Source organism: Syngnathus typhle, linkage group LG16 (assembly GCF_033458585.1).
Source record: "Syngnathus typhle isolate RoL2023-S1 ecotype Sweden linkage group LG16, RoL_Styp_1.0, whole genome shotgun sequence".
NCBI classification, from domain to species: Eukaryota; Metazoa; Chordata; class Actinopteri; order Syngnathiformes; family Syngnathidae; genus Syngnathus; species Syngnathus typhle.
The window spans coordinates 9,293,898-9,320,888 of record NC_083753.1 but is presented as its reverse complement, the minus strand read 5'-3'; the positions used below and the strand labels follow the sequence as shown (position 1 = coordinate 9,320,888).

The 26,991-nt window shown below is 44.4% G+C and overlaps 6 protein-coding genes across 11 annotated transcripts; 4 read left to right on the top strand and 2 right to left on the bottom strand.

Moving 5' to 3' along the window:
- Nucleotides 1-379: 379 nt before the first annotated feature.
- On the top strand, nt 380-6,571 carry si:ch211-15d5.11 (oxidation resistance protein 1). Of its 6 annotated transcripts, none has more exons than XM_061302240.1 (16): nt 380-511; nt 1,323-1,544; nt 1,786-1,985; nt 2,228-2,304; nt 2,731-2,835; nt 3,158-3,301; nt 3,908-4,039; nt 4,109-4,293; nt 4,387-4,697; nt 4,767-4,929; nt 5,104-5,278; nt 5,339-5,446; nt 5,533-5,685; nt 5,763-5,858; nt 5,936-6,009; nt 6,093-6,571. In XM_061302240.1, exons 2-16 carry the CDS (start codon nt 1,450-1,452, stop codon nt 6,226-6,228), a joined length of 2,154 nt encoding a protein of 717 aa, XP_061158224.1. In that variant the 5' UTR covers nt 380-511; nt 1,323-1,449; the 3' UTR covers nt 6,229-6,571. The 6 variants fall into 6 exon arrangements, with proteins under 6 accessions (XP_061158224.1, XP_061158223.1, XP_061158227.1 ...); XM_061302239.1 differs by having other exon boundaries at nt 3,155-3,301; XM_061302243.1 differs by lacking the exons at nt 380-511; nt 1,323-1,544 and having other exon boundaries at nt 1,874-2,014; nt 3,155-3,301.
- A 306-nt stretch (nt 6,572-6,877) lies between these two features.
- On the bottom strand, nt 6,878-11,030 carry selenon (selenoprotein N). Its single transcript, XM_061302246.1, has 12 exons — nt 10,649-11,030; nt 9,858-9,975; nt 9,660-9,790; nt 9,320-9,532; nt 9,119-9,243; nt 8,813-8,950; nt 8,660-8,741; nt 8,409-8,597; nt 8,237-8,342; nt 8,054-8,166; nt 7,844-7,945; nt 6,878-7,773 (listed from the first exon to the last, which is right to left on the bottom strand). Exons 1-12 carry the CDS (start codon nt 10,832-10,834, stop codon nt 7,600-7,602), a joined length of 1,677 nt encoding a protein of 558 aa, XP_061158230.1. The 5' UTR covers nt 10,835-11,030; the 3' UTR covers nt 6,878-7,599.
- Nucleotides 11,031-11,529: 499 nt separating this feature from the next.
- On the bottom strand, nt 11,530-12,899 carry znf593 (zinc finger protein 593). The gene is made up of 4 exons (XM_061302248.1): nt 12,808-12,899; nt 12,043-12,248; nt 11,915-11,977; nt 11,530-11,839 (listed from the first exon to the last, which is right to left on the bottom strand). The coding sequence occupies exons 2-4, from the start codon at nt 12,240-12,242 to the stop codon at nt 11,713-11,715; spliced, it is 390 nt and encodes a 129-aa protein (XP_061158232.1). The 5' UTR covers nt 12,243-12,248; nt 12,808-12,899; the 3' UTR covers nt 11,530-11,712.
- Nucleotides 12,900-12,982: 83 nt separating this feature from the next.
- rlf (RLF zinc finger) lies at nt 12,983-21,199 on the top strand. The gene is made up of 8 exons (XM_061302238.1): nt 12,983-13,205; nt 14,542-14,696; nt 14,777-14,858; nt 14,941-15,076; nt 15,159-15,361; nt 15,446-15,582; nt 15,684-15,825; nt 15,956-21,199. The coding sequence occupies exons 1-8, from the start codon at nt 13,026-13,028 to the stop codon at nt 20,813-20,815; spliced, it is 5,895 nt and encodes a 1,964-aa protein (XP_061158222.1). The 5' UTR covers nt 12,983-13,025; the 3' UTR covers nt 20,816-21,199.
- Nucleotides 21,200-21,504: 305 nt separating this feature from the next.
- zmpste24 (zinc metallopeptidase, STE24 homolog) lies at nt 21,505-24,785 on the top strand. Its single transcript, XM_061301750.1, has 9 exons — nt 21,505-21,902; nt 21,992-22,138; nt 22,223-22,426; nt 22,518-22,670; nt 22,792-22,933; nt 23,004-23,170; nt 23,266-23,370; nt 23,449-23,592; nt 23,722-24,785. Exons 1-9 carry the CDS (start codon nt 21,795-21,797, stop codon nt 23,944-23,946), a joined length of 1,395 nt encoding a protein of 464 aa, XP_061157734.1. The 5' UTR covers nt 21,505-21,794; the 3' UTR covers nt 23,947-24,785.
- Nucleotides 24,786-25,566: 781 nt separating this feature from the next.
- atp5if1b (ATP synthase inhibitory factor subunit 1b) lies at nt 25,567-26,914 on the top strand. Its single transcript, XM_061301089.1, has 3 exons — nt 25,567-25,727; nt 26,278-26,390; nt 26,519-26,914. Exons 1-3 carry the CDS (start codon nt 25,659-25,661, stop codon nt 26,658-26,660), a joined length of 324 nt encoding a protein of 107 aa, XP_061157073.1. The 5' UTR covers nt 25,567-25,658; the 3' UTR covers nt 26,661-26,914.
- The last annotated feature ends 77 nt before the right edge of the window (nt 26,915-26,991 follow it).

Sequence of the window (26,991 nt, the reverse complement as noted above, 5' to 3'; positions counted from 1 at the left end):
CACACAATCGAAACTTACGGCAAATGAGATGTGAGGTTCGAAGTGGTAGATTATAACCGAGGCGAAGTTTCTCCTTTCCGTCTTTCACTGTTGTGATGTCCATTGGCGGAAGCCGGTGTTCAAATTCCGGTGATGGAATTGAGAAGATTTTGTATCATAGCGCTCCTAGCGGTTGCGCCGAACACTTTTCAATCAAAGGTTATTTTTATCTTCATTCAAATTTAACAATTTAAATTCGAAAGTACAAAGTTATGTTTGTAACCGCTAAAAGAGAAGCTTACACACTGTATTAAACACTGTAGTAGAGAAAGTCGCGAGTCGGTTATATGTCATCTCTGATCATATAAGATCGTTCCCTCAAACAAATTTCCGCTTTTGCAGGAAGTTAAAGGGCGAAAACTGGTTTTAATAGCTAGTGGGCGGACCATGATTGCAGCAGTCTTGAATGCGACGTTATCATAACACCGCATCTTAAGGACGGGGGCTTTCGGCATCCCTCCGCGAGTGACCGGTATGTGACAGCCTTTGTCCTTTGTTCATCCTTTGGGAAGTTGCTGTGTTGTTATGCTTCCGATCCATTGCTACCTGTCAAAACGCCGCGTATAGTTTTGCACTTCCCCTGCGGCGATTAAAGCAAACTCGTCAGCACTTCCTGAAAGCACGCTGATTATTTACATGGGTGTGTGTTTTTAAACTCTCAGCTGATCAAACAAATCAAATCACCTCCCACAATAAAATTAAAAAAGAAAGGCTGCGGGCCTTTGGAATGATGCATTCCTGCGCTGTGAATTAAATGTCTACATGCAGCATAGAGGTAGTTGTCTAAACACTGAGACATTTCGAGCAGTGTTTCCCCTTTTGTATTGGTCACTGCTCATATTTTGCACTGGAAAAACATTTACTAAATAAATACACCTACTTTGAATGCAGAAAAGCTTGACACTGTTTGATGAATGACAACAGGTGGATATACAGGTTAATTGTGCCTACTGCCCTCTAGTGGAAGTGCATTTCCTCCTATATGATGACCAAAGTATTTGCAGTAAAGAGTTCATGACTTTCATGATCAGTATAGCTTCATTGTTATTTTACGACAGGGTGCAATGGAATAGAAGAGACACAACAGGATTAAAATAATGTCTAACAGGACGGGAGTTTGTTTCACCCTTCCAATTGTTTGAACATGCTAATTGAATTGGCAAGCTGGCTCCATTAGCCCACTAAGATGACTTTCCTGCGTCTGCAAAAATTCATCCATGTATGCAACCTGACCCCCCCTTCTGCACCACAGTTATGTTGCCGCCTTGTCTTGTGAACTGCAGATGCTGTAAAGCGAAAAAAACAAGCCAGTCATGGGGAATAGTGAGGAGGAGGAAGGATGCCAGTTGAGCCCCCCTCCTCCTTCTACAGCGGGACCGCAGCCAGCATCAGACTAAAAAGACAAAAAGGATGGCTCAGTCTGTGAGGAGGGTAGACATCGGCATGGAGCACAAACCGCAGAGGGACAAGACCCGGACCAGCTACTTTGGCAATGTGAAGAGCAGGTTAGGATTTCGGCGTGCTGCATAGAAATAAAAGCAAGCCACGTTTGGTTCGCTTTTGCCTTTCAGGTTTAAACCTGCCACAATACAGCCTTTCATTCATTTCTTGATGTGAGGAGAAGGCTGGGACAAAGAATGTGTTGTGTCAGATTATGCTATGAACAAGAATGTTTTAGCTGCTTGACTTCAAATAACCCCCTATTAGCTGCATTCAATTGAAGTATCCTTTCCATTCTTTCTTCAGACTGGGCTCAAAGCTGCCCGCGGGGGTCTCTCAGCCTCCGCATTTCGCCAAGCCGCCTTGGGACACCCAACCTCAGGCCCGAAGCTTGCAGGAGCCTTCAGCCAGCCACCAGCATCATCAGTACCAAACTGCGGCTGGCCAACCTCTAGACCACATCCCGCACATTAGAAACCCGATACTACGACAGTATTACCTGCAAGGTACCCTGGATGTGAAGACACCATTTTTTGCAAGTCACAATTATAATTATCAATTTTAAAATTTGTGCCTATATAAAGGATAAATGTACCAAATAAAATGCAATACTTGTGCAGTGATTATTTTAAGTACCACTAGAGTGAGCCAGTACTCACAGCACATTTTGAAAATCACTGTTCAAGTTGATTCCATTCTATTGTCATGTGATGTCAAATGAATGTGTGACTTTTTGGTGTCCCCACAGGGACCTCATGGGACTCCAACATGGCAGTGAAGCAAGAGCAAACCAAACAGTTGTCACATGAGGCCCAAAGCAGCACGGTCAGTCCAATAGCTCAAAAAGGGAAGACTGGAAAATGTCATCTCTATTATGTAAACGTTTATGGCTGGGAAAGTGATAAAGTATATTAAAGGAAGCGTGTCCAAGGTTCAGTTCATAGATGAGTGTTTCGGTCGTCATGGGTAGACTGAAAGCGTTTCAGAGCCTCTACAGCAAATACAACAGCAGGACTGCATTTTCTCATGTTTACTCAAAGGTATTTTTGTCTTTTATTACATTCATTAGCTCAGCTCTTGAATGGGGATAATTAAACGCTTCTAAAAACAGCGTCGGGTCAATTTGCAATGACGCTGCATTTATCTAGTTTTTGCTTAAGTGTTTTTTTACCCCTTTAAAATTCTAGATTTTGATTTAAGTGTACCTAATTTAGTGTCCTGTGGTTTAGTTGTTTATCATCCTCCCAACAGGATGAGTCAGTGTTCAACATCTCATCCCGCTTCGGCAGCGGTGACACAGCTCCTCCTCCTCGGTCACAATCAGCACCTTTGTCCGCCGCCCTTGTCCGCATGGAGGTACTTGTCAGCACTTGTCACAAGACGCAAGCTCACTTGTTATTGTTTTCGAGTTGACATGCAAAACAGTACACATGGTGGATATCGAAAGCGTTTTCGTCAAGCACTTTGTTCATAAAGACGAAGAGTTGAACTCTCTTGCTAAATCCTGATGTCTTAAACGTATGTTCTTTACGGCGACTTTAATGTCTTAAATGGTGTCATGTGCAGCTCTTGCTATTAATACAAACACAGAAAGGAGGGGGCAATGCAGGCAGAAAGAGGAAGTACTTCACAGTTGCCGGGCTATGTCACTCTTAACATGGCCTCCGTTGTGAAGCAGCAGCAGCAAGCCGAAGAGGTGAAGAGCACCGCCACGGCCGGTTCCGAGGAAAAGACGTCGCCGGGGATGGTTCCCGATTTCGCAGAGCGACTCGCTGCTACTGCCCAGTCGCCCTTGCCTGAAGCAGAATATGACAAACTACTGGTAACTCAAATGATCTTGGTTTTTGATGGCAAATTCTTAGTTTATTTATGTTTTATAATGAGAGGATTAAGTAATCTTTGACATCCTTAATAATTAGAAGTTGATTAAAGGTCCTTTAAAATGTCTATTAATAGACAATTTGTTCATCTCCTCAAGGCATTTTTTAAAATTCTTTTATCAAGGTGTTCCTTGTCATCTGTTCTATCTCATATTTCATCTTGCATGCTCCAGAGGATGCAGAAAACATTTTTTGTCCATGGTCTTATTTTAGCAAATATGATATTGGCTGAATAATTTATGGCAAAAACAACTTCTGGTGTTTTTTTTTCTTTATTTTTATCTAATCTGTTAAATGACCGTCAAGTTTTTTTTTTTCTTTTGCTATCAGTAGTCAATTTAATATTTTCTGCTCTGTTCCCAATGTCAGCAAAACCATGAGCGAATGTTGTTTGGATAGCATAAAAGTCACGCAAGCATTTGCTAGCTCTCTATTTAAAGAACATGTAACATGATTGTTTTTCTCAGTAGAAGCTCAATCCAAGTTAACAAAAGAGGGCAAGTATGCTGTGTGTACAGTCAACAGGCATTTTATGTCATCAACAACAGGATGTGGAGGCGGTTCCGATGCCTGACGGACAGCTCTGCCTTTTGGCTCTTCCGCCCGAGTGCTGTCAGGGGGAAGGTCCAGATGCCACGCCTTATCTCAAATTATTCTGCCGCCACATCACTGACCGCAAGGTAAATCCAAATGCAGAGATTTTTTTTTTTTTTTAAATATATGACTATTTTCTACCTTGGCTTCATCAGGGTGTGGTTTCGGGAATCCTCCTGGTGACGACGAATAAACTCTTCTTCGACCCGTGCAAAACGCACCCACTGGTGAAAGAGCACGGATGCGAGGAGTACCTCCTGTCATGCTCTGTGGACCAGCTGTCGTCCGTTTCCTTCTACTCTGATATCTCACATGTTCACTTTCACTACTCCCATCAGAGGTAAAAATAATCAAATTAATCTGGTAGCCGTTATCAGAATTAAATTATCACAGGATTAAAAAAAAATCCATCTAATCTGATTTTTTGTTTTAGGAGAAAAGGCAGAAAACTTTTCCACAGACTGAAAAATCCCAAAAGCCAGGATCAGAAGAAGGAATCGGTTTCACTTCGAGCACCTGCAGAGCTCTCCACTTTGAGTCTCAAAAAGGAGGCCTGTGCAGAAAGTGACTGCAAAAAAGTACCTGAGGAGCATCTTGATAAGAATCCATCTGAAACATCTTCAGAAGCTTCCGGAGGAGCCCTCGGTGTGGCCGCCACCTTCTGCTGCGGCGCTCCGGAAGTGTCAAGTCACGTGAAGACGACGGATGAGGCGCGATCCGCTCCTGCGTCGAGTCAGACTGCAGGTACTTAACACTCTGCGCTGTTGAACGCAGTCGTGTCGTCTAAATAAATTCCCTTTTTGAAATCTCCAGTGCCTGCAAAGCCCTCATCAGAAAACCCCAGGTGTGTTATCTTTATCCGACTGCGGGTTCAGTCGTCGGCAGGAAGGAAAAAGAAGGCCGGAGGATTTCAATTTGGAATGACTGAAACGGCAGCTGCCAGACGGGAAGCTTGGATCGCCCTTTCGCAGGAGAGGTATGGCTAACTCGCCTGTCAAACATTCACCGTGAGGAATGACGGAGAGCGTTAAAAACCCGAGTTGCCACTCAGGTTGTCTATTCAACCTCTTGTTTGGAAACTTGTTGACACAGCTGCTAGCCTATTTGTGAACCCGAGCTGTCCTGAATAGCTTCCTGTCCTCCCGCTTAGTTCCGACGAGCTCCACGCCTTTCTCAAGCGCCGTCGACCCGACTTGTGTCTGCTCAAGGGCGGAGGAGAAGAGCACGGGGAGGCGGAACATAATGAAGAGGAGTTTGTACTGCTGGAGGATGAAGAGGAGGAAGGAGTGTCACCGAAGCAGCACAGTTCAGGAGATGACTGGGAGGTGAGTGGTTTGTTTTTCCAGACGCAACAAATGGAGGAAGTAGAATTGAGTTGTGTGCAGATGGTGTTGATGGAGGACAACGGGGACAAGCTCATGGACAGGGAGCCGGAAGGACTTAACGCCATTGTGGAGAACAGCCAGATTTTAGAAGCCTCGGATGTTAGAGAGGTCAGTGACCTTTCGTTTTATTATTAAAAATTAAATTGTCTCAATATTTTAATCTCCCACCACATATAACTATCATCTTTTCCCAGCTGTGCAAGGAGCTGCCCCCGAAAACGGTGGGCCACGCCTGGCAACTGGCGTACAGCACGTCTCGCCACGGCGCCAGCCTCAAGTCGCTCTACCGCAAAATGAGCGCCGCAGACTCACCCGCTCTCGTGGTCATCAAAGACGCCACGGACGAGGTGACGCTTTACGCCGTCCCGGAAGAGCGTTGCAACTACCGCTTGTGTGCTGGAACCTTTTCTTTTTCCTTCCACAGGTATTCGGGGCGTTCCTCTCGCACCCGTTGAGGCTCAGCGATGCCTTTTACGGCACGGGAGAAACCTTTCTCTTCATGTTGCATCCTCGATTCAAGGTCATTAGCTTTATGAGCCCAAGTTGCTAATTGCAAACTTGCACTGTGAGTAATTGTACACACTTTATTTACCACAGTGCTTTAGATGGACCGGGGAGAATTCCTTTTTCATTAAAGGAGACTTGGACTCATTCGCCATTGGCGGAGGAAGGTAAAATTTACAGTAATGGATTTTGGCGGGGAACCTAATATATATTTTCATCCATTTTTTATTTTCTCTTCTCTGCCTCATAGTGGTCACTTTGGTCTGTGGTTGGACGAGAATCTCTACTTGGGTCGCAGCAGCCCCTGTTACACCTTTAATAATTGTTGCCTCTCGGAAACGGACGACTTCCGCGTCATGGAGCTGGAGGTGTGGACATTCGGCTGAGGTGTCACACACTTTGAACGCGGCTGTCATTTCATGCTATCAGGTCAGGATTTATTCACATGGTCGGATTTGGACCAGCAGGACTTTAGAGCGCCAGCTGCCGGAAGGGACGTTTTAATGGATGACTCATTCCAGAGGGAACGCTGTCAAGAGACTTTGCACTTTGTCAATGGGTTGTTTATTTTTTGAACAGCACTGCATCTTTGTGCCGCAGCCCTGTAGTCACATTAGTTAATGAAAAGACACACGAGAATAATATTCATAAACATGCGTATGCTAATGCTCCCTTCTTGACGGGATGTCATCAGTAGGCTGAATAAAATAAAGATATTATTAATGCAGAGCATTAGTCGCAGTTTTGTTTATTCAAGGCTAATTTTGAAGGCTGATTTTTACTAAATTAATTATGATTAAGTGAGTGGAAGGTAAATATTTTTTGCATTTACAATGGTGTAGAATTGGACTAAGTTAAGGTGCATGGAGAGTTAACAGATGACATTTTATGTTTGTTTAAAAAAAAAAAAAAACTTTATTTTGTTTTATACAAAAAGCCTTAAAGTTACAGAATCACATTTTTTTCCTGTTAAATTCCAACTCACTTTTCTGTTCAGGGTCAAACAAAATGAGACAAATTGAAATCCGTAGCACATTTTAATCTTTTTTTTTTTTTTTTTTTTTATGGTTAACAGGAAATAAGATCAATAATTTGGTCTGTCGAGAGGACATCAACTGTGTCGCTTTGCCTTGAACCAAATAGTTTTTTGGGGGGTTAGGCAGCTTGTCGTATTGATTTGCAAAAAGCTGCGAGTCAACTGCTATAAATAATAACAATGTTCTTTGGTTTTGTGTATCTCCCCTTTGGCAAACTAAAAAAAAGCACCTGATAAACAGACAAAAAAATGTAACTTCAAGAAAACACATCGTCATAAACGTCATCAAATATGCTCAACCTGTTCTTGTTAGTGTATTTTGATACTTTGCATTGCACTGACTCTCAAAAAAAGCTACCAAATATTCCGACCGTGACTGACCGACACAAACTCATGGCGGGAGAGGGAATGATGGTGTCTCCTCCGGAACGCTTCATCAGCAACTATCATCAGGTTCTGCCCAGCCCCTGAAGAGCTTTCAGGCAGCACCGTCACAAACTGCTGAAAGGTGCCTGGAGGCTACACTTCAACCACACTACTCCCAAAATGGTCAAACTTAGATTCATCTAGAAATGTAACACAAAAACTGCACAATAATCTTAACGGGTTATCTTAATGTTGACGTTTGTAATCTAAAAAAAAATATAGCAGCTCTCAGTGTTTTCTGACTTAAATTCTGGAGATGTTTTCTTATCACACTTTTTCAGACACACACACACTACTACTGTTCCAGGTACTCCTTAGCCCTCTCCAGCCCCTCCCTCAGGAAACTGATGTAAGTGGAAGTGGAGGGGTCTTCAAACTCCCCGGAGAAGCTGAAAGTGGTTCCCTCCTGCTCCCCCTCAGGCTTCATGGACGTCTGGTCCAGGAAAAAGTTAGCATTGATGTGATGGACCTAGAAATGAGAGCACTTAAGTCTCGCGTGGCTAATTCGGTGATTGCGTTCAAGTCTGGATTTTATTTACAACGCTTCCATTCGGCAGGGCGACCATCATCTCCACGGGGAAGGTGTACTTGTCGAGGTGCAAGCGGGCCTTTTCGCTCAGCGCTGGGCTCCGCTCATCAGCCTGAAGCAGAGGAACGGAAATATTTAAGTGGGAGACAAATGACAGCTTCTTAATTGCCTTTGTATATACAAATAGTTTCTCCTCTGGAGCGCTTGAAGCAATTCTCACCTGCATGTTCTCCAACTCTTTGACTAGAGACCAGCTGCTCACAAAGCTTTGGTTAAGCAAAGCCAGAACGGGCGAACTTTCCAGGACAGTTTCCCGGAGAGTCCGCCCAGAACCTACAAAAGACCTGAAATTGTTTCTGTGGACGTCTAATGCGTTTGTCAAACTTAAACGTGATCATCTCACCTCAGCAGGACTGGTCGTCCAGCGCTCCCCAAAGCAGAATAGAATGCACCAACTTTTTTTCTACCTCGGCTCGCTGGAAGACCTCCGAAAAAGGCAGGTAGGAAACCTGTACAGTCCAATGCTAGCAATGAAGCAACATGTTGCGCAACACCCCAATACCTTCACCTTTTACCTTCTTGAAGGGATATAGGGTGACCTCGAGGCGACGGGCGGCTTCTTTCCGGTCAATTTCAGCGCTCCAGTCGATATCCTCAAAGACGAACTGGATCGGCTCGCCGCCGCTAGCTCGGCTGTCGATGACGTTGCCCTCCTTGTCCGTGATGATGGAGGGAATGGATGGCCCGGTGGACTGCAACTCCAGCTGTGGAACACGGTGAGACATAAAGATAGCTGTACTAGAAAATAGACACTGAGAAACTCTACCTTTGGTAGGAACCCGATGTCCACCTCCATGTTGCTGCTCTCACTTGCACCATAAAGCCACTCCATGTCCACATTTAGAGACCTGCGACAGACGGGAAAGACAAATAACAACTTTGCCGTGGTGAGTTATGTCATCATAAGCGGGGCTTTTACTTGTCACTGGGGACGTAGAGGTGAAAGTGGCGCACGTGCGAGGCGTCTTTGGAGATGACCACGTTGCCTGTGAATTGACCCGGCGTGAACCAGAAAGGAAAATTGGGGACTTCGTTTAGCTGGAATTCTGCGTGAATCCTGTTTGGGATTTGGAGAAGTGATGTTTTTTGTAAAAAAAACACTCCCACACGCTTTCATAATTACAAATTATTATGAATGGCTATTTCAAAATTGCACTATAATTAATTAAAATAGAACTTGAGTTTGACTTTTCAAAACATGACATCATGGTGTGGTTCTCCTCACCGAAATACGATGTCGTAATAAAAGTCGTTGCGGGCACGGATGCACGCGACGGTGCCTTGAGGTGCAAAACGAGATTTTACGAAGGGTCGGGGGTGAAACATGGTCAGCAGGGAGTGAATGAAAACCTGGGGTGGGAGCAAGAGCACAACATGTCACCTTCATTTGGACTTTTAGTGAACAGAATCCATTTTTGAACGATACCTCTTTCCCCTTCGGTGTGGAAGGGTGGTAGCGGTTGTTGGGCAGGTAGCCAGTGAAGATGTTGAGCTCACCGGGGATCACCCACCAGGTGTCTCCTACCTCCTGCTTGTTCTTTGGGGGGAGGAAGACCTTGAACTGGCTGGCGAAGAAGGAAGACGAAGGCACAGCTGGACTCTTCCATGAGCGCAGACCACTCAGGCAGCTATGAGAGACCTGAAATATCAAACAACACTTAAAAAAAAAAACTATACAACAAATAACTTAATATTATATATTGCTGACATTGCATTTTGTCATGAGAGATGTCAAATTGTGATCATTTTCCTGGTTTTGCTCTTACCCCAAGGAATCCATCTTTGCTTTTTGTCATGGAGTCCATGAGCAGAGGCTCCATTTTGGCCTCCAGTATTAAAGTCTCCCCGTCTGGGTCTTCAATGACCTCATCTTCAATGTCCCCTGGAGGTGTAACCCCTGTGGTGAGAAAAAAAAAAAGGGTAAGTCATTGATTGAAGTAAAATAAATATTATGTTTACGCTACCTGTGAGTTTCTCCACAACGGGTTTAAACTCCTCAGGACTGAGATAGAGGTCATGGTTGACGTCTAAAGAGGAGAAGAGAAAAAGCCCCTCGGCACCCAAAGTCCGCACGCTCTCCTCCTAATGGGAAGCAGAGAGATTCACATTCATTAGACATACTTGATTGATTTCAAAACTGGGTTACTTCTACAACAATACATTTGGCAGAAAGTGGAAAGAATGGAAAAGATCTGCCTGGAGGCCACAGATTCTTTGCATTAGCTCTATCCAGTCAGGCCGTGTCTCAGACACATGTTGACTGCCAAGATGCACAATGGGGTGGCAAAGAGGGGGGAGCAAATTTCAGACCAAACACTGACTTTTGCCAGATGGGATCACTAAAAGACACACCCCAGCTTTTAAAAAAACAATGGGCAGACGTGGTATGCCAAACTATTCGGGGACAAGCGCCAAAATGGGTTGAGGGGCAAGTATTAGGTCACAAAGAACTTTTTTGTTAAAGGACATATGGAAAATTTACATTAATTGTATCTTTGGAGTGCTTGCCCACCCATCAATCTCAAGTTTAACAACTTAAATCTTCCTGGTTTTTTTCTGCAATTTAGTTTAATGCACGTCTGTTGATAGTTCGGTGTGCATTCAACTATAACAAACATCACATGATGTGATCAGAAAAAAATGAACCAGGCTGTGCAAATGCATTGTTAATATTTACTATACAGTCTATACACATGTTTTTAATCGCTACAGTAAATGTCTAAACCTAATATTTTGGATTATGACTTTAACTCACGTGTCTTTTTAGAAGATGGGCTTCTTGATAGTACTTGACGCCCCAAGCCAGAAGAGGAACGGTAAGAACCAGTAGCAGGGTGGACGTCCGTGCGGAGATCCAGAAGCCAGAGCCCCGAGTCGGTGGTCCCTCCTGACCGTCATAACGCTTCTCCTCGCGGGTATTCTTATGCACGTCCGCCGCCATCACCTCCTAACACAAAGGCATGTCTGTCGGAAAGCATGCAAGAAATGTCCAACCGCAGACTTTCTTCTAGAGGCTGTGCTGCTCTCTTCGCGCAGAAGAGGAACGTCCTTTCTGGGGGATGAAGTTCCCAGACAACCGCTAGCAAATTAGCCGCACATCTTGCCTAGAATGTGTAAAAACTTCAAATGAAACCCACTACATCCCAGAGGTTGCACGCTTGTGTCTTCAAAGTAAAGGTATATCTTATTGTATGCTTCTCAAAAGCTTTTATTTTGAAACTACAATTGTGGAAATGGAAATCGCAGTGTTGAAATATTTCCGTATTTTTCGGAGATTTTAAAAAGGGGTAGGGTCTTGTCGCCTATTTCATCTCTGGGTTTCTGTTTTTTCCTCCCAGGAGACTCTGTTAAACAATTTAAATTACATGTTAGTCTGCCAGAAGCGACATTAGAGCAGAATCTACAGCTTCTGCTTCTTTACTCAGCTGTCCACATAGGTAGCAAACACAGTGCTTAAAAACGAAATTGAATTAACTCTTAAATGTTATTACGTATGTATAACAGATTTGACTTGTAACAACAAAAAATTATGCACACAAATCCTTTTTATTCACCTTTTTACTGGACTGGAAAATGCCTAAAATGCATGTTTAAATATGCAAATAATTTAACAAAGAACAGATTATATGAGGCAACTTTACAACTCGAGACTTTATTGCCACTCCACACACTCCATATTTACATAAGATACACTTTGTAGGACTTTCATAATGATGATAATATTATGAAAGAGCTGGCTGCAAAAACACAGTTTAGTGAGTCATGCATTTTTGACTTTGGAGTTTTTGTAAATCCATATATCCAAGTATCGGGAGATTTTCAGCACATGTCTTCTTCCACAGGTTGCGTCTTCACCTCTATAACTTTTGGGGGGATGTAGGAGCCCATCCCGGCTGCTCTGTCTGCCTCTGCCTGCGTGTACGGCTCCTCTCTAAGCTCTCTCAAACTGGGCAGAAGGAAAACCCGGCTTAGAGTCCACATACTGCGTATTTTAACAAACACAAAACTGGCGAAGCCTTACCGTTTCTTGTGGACTTTGGTCTTGAAGTGATCTTTCAAAGATTTCATGTCTGTAAAATATCTCCTGCAAGACAAAAAGCCACTGTGTTATGCTTTGCCTTGAGTAGTTAACAATAATTATCCACTTACGCGCAGTGTAAACAGTAGTGCTGTGCACATCCTGTCACATCATAGTCCACTTCCTGATTAAGTAGTTTGGTGGCCGTTTCAGGCTTCATGTCTGAATGGACCTCATCCAAGTCTTTGGTCCTGCGCTTCGTTTTCATCAGCTTATTAGAGTGCTTCTTTCTTCCAGTATTGTGGTTTTTCGTTTGTTTGGACTTCCCCATGGTGGGCTGTGAGGACAAACAAGGCAAATGCAAAATAATTGAAAGGTAATTACTGAGGTGAAGTAATCGAGTCACGACTTGACTTGAATCTGACTTCACTAGTTTGTTTACGTGACACCTCATTGTCAAAATTGTTTATTATATGCATATTAATTTAAATCTTTGAATTATTCACTACTAGGAGAGAGAGAGATGCATATAACCAAGCCAATAATGGGAGAAATATTGTTTGTTTACTTTGTGCCATATCATTATCTACATCTTAGCCATAAACAAATTGCATCAATGTACCCCACAAAACCTTTAATGTGTTTTATCTATCCTTTAAATCTGGCCATGACTAGGAAATATCGTTGTTTTTGTTTTTTTTAGGATCATGGGGACTAATCGTTATGTGCAGCGATTTGAAAACGTAATCCGCATCATCTATCAAGTTCCAAAACCATTGGTCCAGTTGTGCCGTCTTTTTCTATGACCCAACATTGGTCAAATATAAGCCTGATTCTTTATAATATATCGGTTTCAGTTTTTTTTCCTCGGCGTCAACATATTCATGTTTACTTACCTCTCACACGTGCAAATGGGAAGAACTGCACCCATTCACTTCCGGGTTGGAAAGAAAGGCCAGTGACGTATCCAAGGCGAATTGATGCAGTAATCATTATAGATCAATAGGTGGCGGTAATCCACCACGACCGTTTGGAAACCGCATTAACACAGAGAAGAAGAAAAGTAGGCGGTGACAGACTGCCGAGTGCATACGCGCCGTGGAGCAGAGGGAAGATGGCGGAGAGGATTGTCGATCTTGAGCAAGAATGGAACGAACGGGGCCTGGACACGGCCGAAGACACGCTGGTTGCGATGGAAACCCTTTTGGCCACACTGAGGGCTTTCGAAGACGGCCTCAGGCAACAGGAATTATCTGTGGCGTCGTCCGCGGACTACTGTGACAACTTTTGTCAGGTAACGAGTGCGTGAAAACATGATTGCTATCATTAGCACAACGCTAGCTCAGTTTGGGTTGTTTTCCTTAGAGAGGGGCGAGGAGGTTCCAGGATGCTCTGTTTTATATTTTGGAAATTACAAATAGTTTTCGTGAACTAACGTATTCCAGTTGACGTTTAGCAGTTAAGTCAAAGGATGCTAACGTCATGCAATGTTAAATGAGTGCTAAATGAGTTTAAATCAGTTTAGTGCTTCCAGACACACGCCTCATTGTGATGCCGTTGCACGTTGAGACACATTTGACCTTTTGCATCCTAAAATAAGATTACTAGAAAAATGTCGTTTTGAACAGATAATTCAAAGGCTCACCCAGTTCATTTTTGACTTGTTTACTAAAGTGAATTACAAATTTACCAGCGTGTGCTTGAATCTATTATTGTCCGACTTTTAATTCTGAAACTATACATGGCGAAAATGTGCATTTCTCTTTTTTTAATGGCAATGGTAACATAGTTCAAGAGGAAGTCCGAAGGTTTTCCAAATAATCTCAAGTAAAAGGGGTCATTTAAACTAACCCTTTAAATTTTAAAGGGTTCATTTATAATAAACTAAATACAAGGAGAAATTAATTATAAAGGATGCTTTCATACATTGTGAAATAAAATAAAAAACCACTAACTGTACTGTAGCAAAACAAAGTACCAATTTAAACTAAAAAGGAGGTCATGAGGTCATGCTGCTACCTGAGCTGGGAGCATGAACAATAAACTGCAGGACAGAGGCATAGTTTGCACAAACTAGCCTCTTTCCAACTCAAGCATGCAGATTTACTCGGAAGTAGCAATTAGTATGCTCATACAAACCTCCTGGGCTGAGATTCTTTTTGGAGGTTCCCCTTTGTGGGTTTGCCATAAATAGACGATGGGGAATTAATCAAGGCTCCCCTGTGGAGAGCCAACCTACAAGGGAGTCTAGTCTGTCTGGCGCTGAGGCGTCTTGGGAAATCGTGCCGTTATAGCAAGCTCATCAGCCTGCGGGATGAAGGCGGCACACTTTTGAATTTTTAACTTTAGTTTTGCACCATTGTAGATTTTCAGATGTGGCAAACGGTGGAGAGGGATTGGTAAATACACACAAGGTGATTGTGTGTATATTTCTTTTTTCTCCTCACTGTGCAAGTCCCCTCGGGCCTAATCAGTCACCCCTCAAACCAGACTATGTCAAGTGGGATCAATCGAGCGTCGCCCCTTTCCCCTCAAGTGGAAAAGCTTTGGAAATCTCATCTGTCTGATTGTTCTAAGGGGAAAACCAGTGTCATGCCAGCATCTGTGTATGTTTTTTTTTTCTCTCCCAGGCACTTATGCATTATGCCGGCAGCAGAAACTCCATAGACCACGGTCTTCCGCTTCTCGAAGTCTACTGCCTGTCGATAAACTGTTTCGCCGCCGCCCGATCACACCTCACCGCAGAGTCGGACAAAGTGACTCTTGTTTTGAAGAGACTCGCTCTGTGAGTGGAAAAGTTCCCTTTAATGCTACTTCAATAATGACAATTTGACTGAATTTACACCATCCTTGTTTGTCACGCAGAAGCTGTTTTGAACTATTTCTGTCAGTTCCCGAAAATGAGATCCCCTATGAAGCATGGGTTCAATTCCACCAATCTGTTCAGGTAAGAAGTATATATATATTTTTTTATATAGTGTTAAAATTCCAAGTCTTTTAATCTTTTGAATCTTTCTTATTTTTTTTAGACTGCACATGACACCTTGTTACAGTACGGGAGTACAGACCTTCAAGCTTTATTACAGATTACAGGCGAGGGAGGTGCATGGAGCAATCCCATTCTCGCCGCCCTCCTCTCTGGAGAGCCTATCATCAAACAAGAAGGTTCAGAGAAAACTCATTTGTCGAACTACAGTGACTTCAATCTTAGCATCAGATTGTGATCAATTTACTCTTCCTTGTGTAGTGGACGCATACATTTGCTTGGAGGGTGAGGGCTTCATGGAAATGCGGGTGAAGCATCTGGAGAAGATGGGCGAGGTGGCCAAGGCTGTGGTGCTGGCAAAAGCGTGCACAGACTGCAGCGCCATCCCCAACCAAGCTACTTTTCGTCACACCTACGTCGCCCTGCTTTGCCAGCTACTTCCCAACGCGGAAGCTATCATGGAGGTCAATTCTTACCCACTGCTGCCTTCCCCAGCTGCTCGAGTTCTTGTCACTAATGCCTTCTTGTGACCCCCCTCTCTCTGACAGATATCCAGGCAAGACTGCAAGGATGTTCTTGAGATTACTACCAACTTGGAGATGGAGGGGGAGGAGAATGCTGGCTTTATCCTGTGCACAACCTTCCTGACGCAGCAGCTTCAGCAGCCCAGCCTTGACCACTCCTGGTGAATCTCTAACCGTAACCCTCGGGGGGGGGGGGTCTTGTAATATCGCTACGCCTGTCACAGCTCGTTAAACTTTAATGAACTCATTGTTCTATCCACAGGGAGCTGATTCAACTGTGGAGTAAACTTCAGAGGAAGCTGGACCCCTCACTTGTATCTCTTCTTGAAAGGTGCCTTCAGCTGGGCGCCATCGCCATAACAGTGCAACATTTGCTGTACTTGGCCCGTTTAATTCAGACAGAGGTGGGATTTTATTTTTACATGATTCCACCCCTTAGAATCCACAGACATGTTTAAAAAGATGTTTCATTTTGAAAGAGTTAAGCCATGGCAATTGTGAATTTGGTTCAAATGTTCTTTTTCTTTTCTCCAGGCAGAGGCAGCGGGCACCGCTGCCTCGGTGGAGTTGTGCGTTAAAGCTCTACAACTTCCAAAACACGATGACTCGGAAAGCAGAATCGGCATCTGTAAAGTTCTGTCTGGCCTCCTCCTCAATGATCTGGAAGTGCGGCGGGCCTGCCACCTTACAGAGTTTCTGCTTGGCCCCAGTCAACGGGTATTAACTAGCCTCCAGGAGCTCTACCAGTGCCCAGACCAAAAATATGAGCAGGAGAGCAGTATCATTCCCAACTCGCTACGCTGTGAACTGCTACTGGTGCTGAAGGCCCACTGGTCCATTGACCCGGAATTCTGGGACTGGAAAGCCCTCAAGTATCACTGTATCTCCCTTTTGGGGTTGAAACCCGAGTCAGAATGGGAAGCCGACGAGGAAAAAAGTGAGAAAGTACCCGTGCTTCGGGTCAACACGCCGACAGAAGAAAGTGAGCCCAAACCCTGCTTAAACGGAAGTCTTCATCTTCACACGCAGCCTGACGGAACGCCTCCTCGCATTATTGGCGGCGAAGCAGGAGCGAGAAGAGCCAAGCTGTGTTGTCGGATTTGTACACTGTCCTTCACTGGCATTCAAATCCTCCACCATGCCAAAAGACACATTGTGAACAACGTGCACCCCTGCCCCATCTGCCTGCAGAATTTTCGGAGCAGGAAGGAGCTGCTACCCCACATGAGACATCACCTCCAACGGGAGACGCTAAGCAACAACGTCAAGATTCAAGACGATGAGATGGAACCCGGCGAGATCACCATTGACCCATCTTTAATTCTATATTACAAATCCACCCGTGATCCCGGAGTCCTGCAGCACATTGTGCAACAGGCCAAAACGGTCCCGAAGAAGTGCACGGACAACGAGCACGTGACGTTCGATTACATGTACCAGCACTTCAGTCTGCAGAACCGAGAGGAGTATTTCTGTCCCGGAACCGGGTGTTCTCGGGTTTTCAAACACTCCAAGTACTTGTACGTGCATTTCAAGTCGGAACACAAAGGCGATGAGAACGTGAAGCATTTTCATCAGATGCGAGAGCAACGGGAGAAGTGCGCTTTCTGCCGCCGCCACTTTGTCTCCGCTTACCATCACCACAAACATCGGAAAGTTCACTACTGCGAGCAACCGTACATGTGCGTGGCGATGGGCTGCGGTGCTCGCTTCGGTTCTTCCAATGAGCTCGTGTTGCATAAACAGATCCACGGCTATCAGATAAGGTACCAGTGTGAGCTTGAAGGCTGCGACGTGAATTACTCCGACCTGGGGCAACTTTATCACCACGAGGCGCAGCATTTCAGGGATGCTGCATTCACCTGCCCTGGCGCCATATGTAAAAAATTTTACTTTTCCAAAAGGGAATTCATAGCGCATCTATCGACGCACAACCTTACGTTCTCCGAAGAGGACTTTGAGGATCAGAGGATAGCGAAAGAGACCCTTTTCAAGGCTGATTTGGAAAGGGCGGCCCATGTTAGCAGTCCAAATGATGCGGAAGTAGGTGTTGTCGGAGATAACCAGAACAGTTCCTCGGAAAGTCGTTCCGCCTCCTGCTGTCAACCATCCGGCAACGTTAAACCCAAAGCATTGCTGACTTTGGTGGCTGTGTGTTTCGACGGATGCAAGTTCACCTGCGGCTTCGAGAAGTGCGGTATGACTTTCTCCCGAGCGAGAGATGTCCAGAGACACCTTAAACACGCCCACCCTGAACACCTTAAACTGGAGTTCAAAGAGCACAAACATGACAAGGAGCAGGGTCCAAAGTCCAAAAAGATCAAGACCGAAATGGAGTCGGACAATGATGAAGGCGAATACCAACTCTTGGATCCGTGCTCACCTGAAGAAGATGGCCCTGAATGGGAGACCTCTACCGCTTCTCCAACTTGTACCAAAAACGACGTCCTTAAAGAAATCCTCATGAGGCTAAGTCGGCTGGATCTGAATTCCCTCAAGTCCCCACAAAGTCAGCCGCCTCAGTGCGTCCAAAATCATCACGACGTCACGGAAAACCGACCCGAGGTTTTGCTTTCGAAACCATCGTCCCCGCTGCCTAAAAGGAATCTCACAGCAAGAGCCGTCCAATCGCTTGCGACGACTAAACCCTACGTTTGCGCCGTAGTAAAGTGTGCCTTTAGGACGGCACAGGTTGATAACTTGAGCCGCCACTACAACAACGTGCACGGCTACCCGACCAAAGAGGCCGAACAGATGGCTCATTTTAACGCCGCCCCGCCGGTTCCGCCTCAAAGAAATCCAACCGAAGAAAAAGTCGTCCAAATACTCGCCAACGCCAAACCCTACACTTGCCAGATAGCCAAGTGTCACTTTAGGACCGCACGAACCTACAGTCTGATGCGCCACTACGTGAAACTACACAACCGCTCGCACGAAGAAGCCAAACAGATGTGTGTCACGGACCGGTCGTATAAACCCTTCGAGTGTCATCTGTGCTCGCAAACTCACAGAGAGATTAAAGGCTTGAGGAACCATTATATTCAGATGCATGGCGTCTCTGCCAGTTTGGTGGAAAGATTTAGTTTCCGATCGACGCGACCTACCAGCCCCACATTACAGAACTTGAACCCGACAGTGAAAATGGAAGCACCCAGTTGGGAACAGGAAGTGAGAAAAAGCGAGAATAGACCAAACCGAACAAGTTGTTCTTCAGCTCCGGCTGGAAATGAAGCTCAAGAGGATGAAAGTGAGCACAAGGGAGACGTTGAGGCCGAGGTGACTCCCCAGGTCAGAACGAAACGCTTGGTGACGAAAAGTAATCTCTGCTACATTCTAGATAAATTCAACAAACCATTCCATTGCGTGGCCAAAAACTGCGCCGCCGCCTTTTCCACCCAGGTAGGCCTTGTGCGCCATCTTCAGTTCACACACCATTACAAACGCTCTCAGCTCCTGCTGGAAAAAGAAGTGCAGCAGGATCCCGAAGTCAAAAAGGAAAATGTGCGGAAAAGGCCTTACCCGAGCTCCGACGAACCCAAGCCCCAGTTTAAATGTCAGTTTGTCAACTGCAACGCTTCCTACCATCTCAAGAGCAGCCTGGCGCGGCACACCCGCATTGTGCATTCACAGATGCCGGGACTCATCCGGTGCAAGTTTGAGGGTTGCACCAAAGTATTCACCCACAACGAGGCGCTGAAAAAACACACGTTGTTTCGACACTGCGAGTACTACGACTCGCTGGTAGTACGGCTCCAGAGCACTCGAAAGAAGTCCGTTACCGGATGCCAAAAGAAGCTGATAGTAACACCCACCAACCCCGCGTCGCCGGAACCGAAACAACCCGCCCAGTCGGACGAGGAAGACCACGTGACCGAAGACGGGGAGAAGTCTGCGGTGGAAGCGGAACGGAGTTATGTTGTCCGATCACACGAAGAAGCTTTACAAATGTGTCAAGACCGTTTTTTACCCGTCACCTACCCCTGCATGATTCAAGACTGCGACTCGGTCCTCAAGTACTCGCGCGGCTTGAGCCGCCACTACAAAAAGGTTCACCACATGCCGAATGCGTATATTCGGAATAATACCGACACGCTCTTTTACAACGCGGAGCAGCTGGAGGAATCGATTCAGAAGAAATCGGCTCGGCCAACCGTAGTGAGAAAAGAGAACCCAAACGGAGTTTGTAAAATGGAGTATCAGCCGGAGACCTCACAGGGACAGGATGCTCAGGTAAAACTGCACTCGGTCACAGCAGAAACCCAAATGGAGACTCTTTCCGATCCCCCGAGATTGCCAGTGGAGGAAGTGCTGCCGCCCGCAGAGAAAAACGGACCACTTTCCGATCCTCTGCGATTCCCAGCGGAGGAAGTGCTGCCGCCCGCAGAGATAAACAGACCTCTTTCCGATCCTCTGAGATTCCCAGCGGAGGAAGTGCTGCCGCCCGCAGAGAAAAACGGACCACTTTCCGATCCTCTGCGATTCCCAGCGGAGGAAGTGCTGCCGCCCGCAGAGATAAACGGACCTCTTTCCGATCCTCTGAGATTCCCAGAGGAGGAAGTGCTTCCGCCCGCAGAGAGAAACGGACCTCTTTCCGATCCTCTGAGATTCCCAGTGGAGGAAGTGTTGCCGCCCGCAGAGAGAAACGGGGTCCTTGTCGGCGCCGACGACGTGCTGTACGGAGAACCGAGTACCGCCACTCACGCCGAGGATTCTGTTGTGCCGAACGGTCACAAAAAGGTGGAAGAATTACTCAACTTGGAACAGATCAAACCACTCCTTCGTCCTTTTACTATCAATCTGTCGCCACCGTGTTGTGTGCTGTTGACTACAGAGGAGGGACTTCAAGACACAGCCAAAGATGGCAAAATATCCGAAAAGTCAGCTCCGCCTCCAGTACGGCAGCCTCTCAAGCGAAAGAATGAGCTCTCCGTGCAGCCATCAAACGTGATTGACCCTCAGCCTCTTGGCTCCCCTCCACACTCTTTTGACATTGCCACATACAAGCCAGTTGGCTTTGAGGCATCCTTCCTCAAGTTCATCCAAGAAACCGCACCAAAAGACAAAAAGACTCTAATCTGTAAAAGGCGAGAGTCCTTCCGGCGCAGTTGCTCGGTCAAAGAAAACAAGCAACTGGGAATCACGTACACCCGAAGCAGGCGCAGTCATGCCGCGCTTCACAAATGCCGCGGTATGACTGGGGACTTCCCATCTGTCCGAAACTTGAAGTCCATCTTGGACAAAGCCCTTGCTGGGTGCGGGGACCTGGCCATCAAGCAGCTTCAGTACCTCAGACCTGTGGTGGTCCTGGGGAAGCCCGTTTGTATGGCCAGCCTGCCTCACCTCTTCCCAACAGACTCCAACAACAGTAAACTGCTTCTGGGAAGCAAAGTTTAGCATCGCACCATTTTTTTTTAAATGAAAATGAATTTTTGTTAAATGCAATTGTTATAATTTTCTTAAATTGGTGATGCTATGTTTTTGTTGCTTATTTTGCCAAACGGAAGACTTGCCAGATCATCAGCATAAAATTCAAGCTATGTCTCGTCCACCAAATCTCATTTTTTAATGCACATACATAAGTGCTTCAAGATCTATGGACATTTTTACAGACTGTTGGAAATATTGGCAAGAGGCTTTTACTTGAGTTAGTAATGTACATTCTACAAAAGTCTAAAAGAGTGACTGATTAGCACTTCTAACTTCATATGAAATGTGTGACATTTTGCAGTGTTGGAAGATGAAACACCTGTGTAAATTTCTAATAAATGTAAAGATGAATATCTAGTGGGTTTTTTTTTCCTCATACCGTGCCCACAATGCTTCTTGCTGAATAAACAAATTGACCGGCAGACGAGAATGTGATAGATAAATTAACTATCCGTGTAATTTGTGTTTATTGTAGTTTCTTTACAATAGAAAATAATTAACTGCACTCCACAGTTTAGCTACGGGCTATAAAATAATGAATGAATACATTTATTTTCACGCAGCAATACTTAGAATTTAGTTTAAAAACGTGGGCTAGAGTTTTAGTTTGTTGGGTTCTTGTCTGAGCAAACCGGATGCGGAATGTTTGTGACGGGAGCAGTTTCCGTCCGGACCTTTTACACTGCTGGACAAACTACGCGCTCATGAATGAAGTGTCATTGTTAACGATGGAGGCTTAAAAACAAGGTACGGTTCGCGTAGTAGTCGCTTTTGGGTCCATTTGACGTTAGTAAAAGCTTTCCATTAACTAAGCTCGTATCCCACTCAAGTTTGTGTGTGCCAAGCCAGGCTGACGGACCAATAACGTTGCTGTTAGCCTGTTTAGCTAGGAGCGCTTTCGTTATTTCTTAGTCTCCCCCGCCGCCTCTAAAAGAAATCAGTAAATATGTTCGACTTCATAAATGAACTCCCCGTGGAGAAGCAGATATTTTATGCTGTTTTGGGCTTTTCGTGGACGGTGTACATATGGGAGGCATACCTTGCAAATAGACAGGTAAGTTGCTTGTAAATCAAAGTAGAAAAACGGAAGTATCGATGCTTGTGTAATATACTTACCATTTGAGCCCCCTGTCATCTTTGTAGCGAAGGACATACAGGTCAACGACACGTGTGCCTCAAGAGCTCGAAAAGGTCATCGATTCAGAAACCTTTGAGAAGTCCCGACTATATCAACTGGACAAAAGCAACTTCAGTTTCTGGTCTGGTCTGTATTCCGAGACGGAAGGAACGGTAAGTTACTAACGAGAGATGCTCAATTGCATTTATGGGGATGTTTTTTTTTTTCAAAGTAATTTGTCTTTGTTACTGTCAAAGCTGATCCTGGTCCTGGGTGGCATTCCTCTTCTGTGGAGCATTGCCGGCAAACAGACGAAACGTTTTGGACTCGGCCCCGAGTATGAGATCACGCAGTCCCTTGTGTTTCTCTCTCTTTCCACCCTGTTCACTACTTTGACTGGCCTTCCCTGGAGTTTGTACAACACGTTTGTCATTGAGGAGAAGCACGGATTCAACCAGCAGGTAAGTAATGCTCGCTGAGTTAATGTCTCTTGGAGCATGCTTCCAAGTCATGTGGCTACAGTATTTGACTCGGTTTGCTCTTTCTCAATAGAGTTTGGTGTTCTTCATCAAAGATGCTGTGAAGAAGTTCGCCGTGACGCAGTGTATCCTGCTCCCTGTAACCTTGTTGCTCCTCTACATCATTAAGATTGGGGGAGACTACTTCTTCATTTACGCCTGGCTCTTCACCCTGGGTGTTTCTTTGGTAAGCTTTTGGTACAAATGACTTACCATTAGATTCCGTGTTGTTTAGCAGCAGTAGTTATTACAATGTATAATTGAGCACCTCTGTTCTCCGGGATCATTTGCTGTCTCGCTGTTCTCAGGCTCTCGTCACCATCTACGCTGATTACATCGCACCTCTGTTTGACAAATTCATTCCTTTGCCAGAAGGGGAGCTGAAGACGGAGATTGAGGCCATGGCCAACAGTATTAGTTTCCCTCTCACAAAGCTTTACGTGGTTGAAGGTGTGTTAATGACAATGGAGGTGTAATGTGTTTATGTGCAGTTTGCAAAAAAGTTGCCCTTGTTTTCCAGGTTCCCAACGGTCTTCGCACAGCAACGCATATTTCTACGGCTTTTTCAAGAACAAACGGATTGTGCTCTTCGACACGTTGCTGGAGGACTATTCTCCGCTCAACAAGGGAGACAAGGCAAAGCCCGAGCCAATAGAAACTGACGGCGAAGCGAAAGTCAAGCCAAAGGTTAGATGTTCAAAATTGATCAAATAAGGTTTTGTGCCATCGAGCAATGTTTGTAGCTTATGTGCTAACTCTCGGACATTTTTTTTTTTTTACAGCACAAAAAACAAGGCTGCAACAATAAAGAGATCCTTGCCGTTTTGGGTCACGAGCTGGGTCACTGGAAGCTCGGTCATACCGTCAAAAACATTGTCATCAGTCAGGTGGGTCTTTCACTTCTTTTTTTTTTTTTTGTCAGTTGTATGTAAAATGTGGCATTAACATCTCTCTTCTTGCGCCAGACGAATTCCTTCCTGGGTTTCGCTCTATTTGCCGCTCTTATTGGACGCAAGGAGTTGTTTGTTGCGTTTGGCTTCAATGACAGCCAGCCCACTCTGATTGGCTTGATGATCATCTTCCAGTTCATCTTTTCGCCATATAATGAGGTGACCATGAGGAAATCTTTTTAATCTTGCAGTTCTTGCCTACAAATTCAGACAAAAGACTCACTATGCAAACTCCATCAATTGAGTTTGCCCCAAGGTAATTTACATGTTTCTGTTTCATCCTCACAGGTTCTGTCCTTCTGCCTGACGGTCCTGAGCCGCAGGTTCGAGTTCCAGGCCGACGCGTTTGCGTGCAACATGGGCAAAGCCCCTGAGCTCTACTCGTCCCTCATCAAGCTGAACAAAGACAACCTGGGCTTCCCTGTTGCCGACTGGCTCTACTCCATGTGGCACTACTCGCACCCGCCCCTCCTGGAGCGCCTCAGAGCGCTAGGCAACATCAAGCAAGACTGACGGGGTCGTAATGGGGGGCGGCGGCGAGCACCGCCTCCTCCCAAGGGCCTCCGGAGACCCATCCTGGCCGTGTGACGCCTCCTCCAAATCTTATTTTATCTTGTTTTAGTAAATTCATTTAATGATTGACTCTTTTATTTTAAATTGTACAATATTATCATAAATCAACATGAATAACGGAAGGGCAGTGTTTGTCACTGCACAAATCATCTTTTGCAGATTGGCTAAGTAGAAATGATTTGTGCACTGTGTGTACGGTCTTAAAATGGAAACAGACCCATGTCGGGTGTCATCCCTAAGTGGGCTATGTGTAGTTTGATAGCAAGTTAACATAAAAGTCAAATGTGACAAAGGATGTGCGACATAGCTTCACAGACACAGGCCACAAAATTCAAGTTGTTGCTTCCATTGCCATTATTTCTTTACCCAATCATGAATCTTACGTTCCCAGTTTAAAAAGTAGGTCATTGTGTATGATCTCGTAATGTGCCTCCAAATTCTTTGTTCTGATACTTGACCCTGTTAGAGAGACAGCAGTGCTGATGTTTTTCTTTGCATCTGAATTTGACTTGTGAGTTTTAATTTTCTTTGGGGAAGGGAATAGATCTTCTCATGCACCTGTTTGCTGACTGGGGTCCAATGTACCTGTTACTGTTGATAAGTGGATTTTGATATTAAGTTTAACTTTGTTCTCTTGATTTTGGGGATCTTGAATGAACCCAGAGTTGCTTGCCGATGTCTATAAAGGGATATTACTGGGGGGAGGGTCTGTGAGGTTCCTTGTTAAGACAGGATTCAAGAACATTACTTTCTTTGCTGAATAAATTTATTCGAAGCCTTGTATGCTTTTTATTTCACTATTTGAATACAGTATAATATTCCAATGATTATATGTTTATGTAAAAAAATCAGTGCATTAAAATGAGTATGTATAACAAGTATTTAAATTATCAAGTAATCCTGATGGACAGGGGTAGACAAAGTATGGTCGCTTTGTTCATTAGTCTTATGCATCAAGCAGTTACGTCATGAAATAAATAGCATGAATGCAAATGAAAAATATTGTCATTAACTCATTTTAAGTATAAAAAATAGGAATTTATGCAACAAATTCTATATAATACGTATTTGTTCTCACTCGCTAATGAGTTTATGAAATTATGCATTTATAAAAAAAAAAAAAAAAAAACGTAACGAAGCCCTTAAGCACAAACGTTTGCCCAACCCAAGTGACGTCACAAATACATAAAAGTACTATAAAAATAAATATTACAAATATAATTCCAGCAGGTATAATGTATTTTTTACTTCAATCCCTGTAGTTTTACTTTGGTTAAAAACTAACAAAAAAAACGGTAATTTGACCTTAACTTCAGGTCAAAGTTCACGTGAGCGTGCAGTTTGACGCGTATTATTTTGAGACGTTCCATTTGTCAAAATAGGGGCGATTTTATGTTGCGTTAAAGTTTCACAACACGTGTATTAAATATTTTGTACCAAAGTAGTATCAATTCTACTCAATTTCGTTCCCATTTGAAAAAGCGTTATTAACATTTGGTGCATCTTCCATCATTCCGTCTTTTACCATGGCATTTACCACCTCTGTCTGGGTACTAATGGCGCTGTCCACTGGCTGTATGTATTTTCAGACAAGGGCAAACTGGAGGGAGCGTCACTGTTGTCGTTGTCATTAGCCATTCACATTAGCCATCATGGCGAGGTTCTTGAGGCCGAACATCCGCGGTTTATTCACTTTACAGCAAAGAATGTCATCCGACCAGGTACAACTATGTCCTTCGTACCTAGCTCCTCAACTAAAGCACCAATTTCTAGCGCTAAATGCCATTTTGTATGGAGTATTTTCAAATGCGTCAACATTAGCTGCCATAATAGCCATGGACTAATTTCATAAATAACCACATTACTGCAGTTTACTTCTTTGAGACAACATTTTTGAGCCACGGCTCCTATTTTATCAAAAACTCAAGTATGCCTGCTAACTAATTTTTCATAACTGAAATAATTGTGATTTCATTTGTATATACATTCAAATGTACTTAGTGTGAAATCTGGGCCTGTTTACTTTAAAGGTGACTTCAACAGTTGGAGAAATAGGTTTTACTTTCTGTCAGCTAGTGGAAGAGCCTTGAATTGTTGTACTTGTCACTAGACATCAATAGATGAGCAAAAATAGATTTGTTATAGTCTTGTTATTGTGTACTGCTATAAAAATTTACCTTAGGAATAATAATGACTGGAGGAAAAATTGGCTTTGTTACTTATTCTCGCTATTCAACATTTTTTCCATTGCTTTGACTTTCTCTATTGCAGCTGGGTGAACTGGGTAAAGGTGCGGGCAAAGGTGGTGGAGGCGGTGGCTCCATTCGAGAGGCCGGTGGAGCCATGGGAAAGAAACAGGCTGCAGAGGAGGAGATGTACTTTAAGTAGGTGTCTTTTCTCTCCTGCACCATTGAGCTTTCCGGTCCATTGGAACTGCACCCATATTCTTTTTTAACCCATTTTGGCCTATTGCAGTGCGGAAAATTGATTTTGCGATTTATCTGCACAAAAGGCGCAAGGAACAGGAACAGCTGGCTGCACTGAAGCAACACCACCAGGAGGAAATCGACCACCACAAAAAGGAGATTGAGCGTATGCAGCGGGAGATTGACCGTCATAAGGGGAAGATCAGGAAGTTGAAGCATGACGACTAATCAAAACCGGCTTCTGCAAGACATCTTTACTGAAGGCTGTATTGCATATAAAAATATATTCCGCCTTTGTGTTCTTCTTCCACTCACCATCTCAGGGTAGAGTTGCATTACCGGCAAGGCATGATTGTATGATGGATTATTTAAAGCATTTGCAACAGTTCACAAAACTGTTATTTCCGTGGAACAGTGTGACATGATTTGCATGAACTGTTGTATGTTTCATACATCAAATAAAAATGACCTTGTGTGTTAAATGTGTTCCTCATGCAAAGAAAGAGTTATATGTGTTGATTAAGTATTATATTACTTAATACTATATACTATATTATTT

Bases quoted from the DNA above. Each gene is read 5' to 3' on its own strand.
- zmpste24 (XM_061301750.1), top strand. From the start codon at position 21,795: ATGTTCGACTTCATAAATGAACTCCCCGTGGAGAAGCAGATATTTTAT. The intron at 21,903-21,991 runs GTAAGTTGCTTG...TCATCTTTGTAG, and splicing joins CATACCTTGCAAATAGACAG to CGAAGGACATACAGGTCAAC. The intron at 22,934-23,003 runs GTGTGTTAATGA...CTTGTTTTCCAG, and splicing joins AAAGCTTTACGTGGTTGAAG to GTTCCCAACGGTCTTCGCAC.
- rlf (XM_061302238.1), top strand. From the start codon at position 13,026: ATGGCGGAGAGGATTGTCGATCTTGAGCAAGAATGGAACGAACGGGGC. The intron at 15,583-15,683 runs GTGAATCTCTAA...TTCTATCCACAG, and splicing joins CCCAGCCTTGACCACTCCTG to GGAGCTGATTCAACTGTGGA. The intron at 15,826-15,955 runs GTGGGATTTTAT...TCTTTTCTCCAG, and splicing joins CCCGTTTAATTCAGACAGAG to GCAGAGGCAGCGGGCACCGC.
- atp5if1b (XM_061301089.1), top strand. From the start codon at position 25,659: ATGGCGAGGTTCTTGAGGCCGAACATCCGCGGTTTATTCACTTTACAG. The intron at 25,728-26,277 runs GTACAACTATGT...TCTCTATTGCAG, and splicing joins AAAGAATGTCATCCGACCAG to CTGGGTGAACTGGGTAAAGG. The intron at 26,391-26,518 runs GTAGGTGTCTTT...TCTGCACAAAAG, and splicing joins GAGGAGGAGATGTACTTTAA to GCGCAAGGAACAGGAACAGC.
- si:ch211-15d5.11 (XM_061302239.1), top strand. From the start codon at position 1,450: ATGGCTCAGTCTGTGAGGAGGGTAGACATCGGCATGGAGCACAAACCG. The intron at 2,305-2,730 runs GTCAGTCCAATA...TCCTCCCAACAG, and splicing joins ATGAGGCCCAAAGCAGCACG to GATGAGTCAGTGTTCAACAT. The intron at 5,686-5,762 runs GTGACGCTTTAC...TTCCTTCCACAG, and splicing joins TCAAAGACGCCACGGACGAG to GTATTCGGGGCGTTCCTCTC.
- znf593 (XM_061302248.1), bottom strand. From the start codon at position 12,242: ATGGGGAAGTCCAAACAAACGAAAAACCACAATACTGGAAGAAAGAAG. The intron at 11,978-12,042 runs GTAAGTGGATAA...TTTGTCTTGCAG, and splicing joins CACTACTGTTTACACTGCGC to GAGATATTTTACAGACATGA. The intron at 11,840-11,914 runs GTAAGGCTTCGC...CCTTCTGCCCAG, and splicing joins ACCAAAGTCCACAAGAAACG to TTTGAGAGAGCTTAGAGAGG.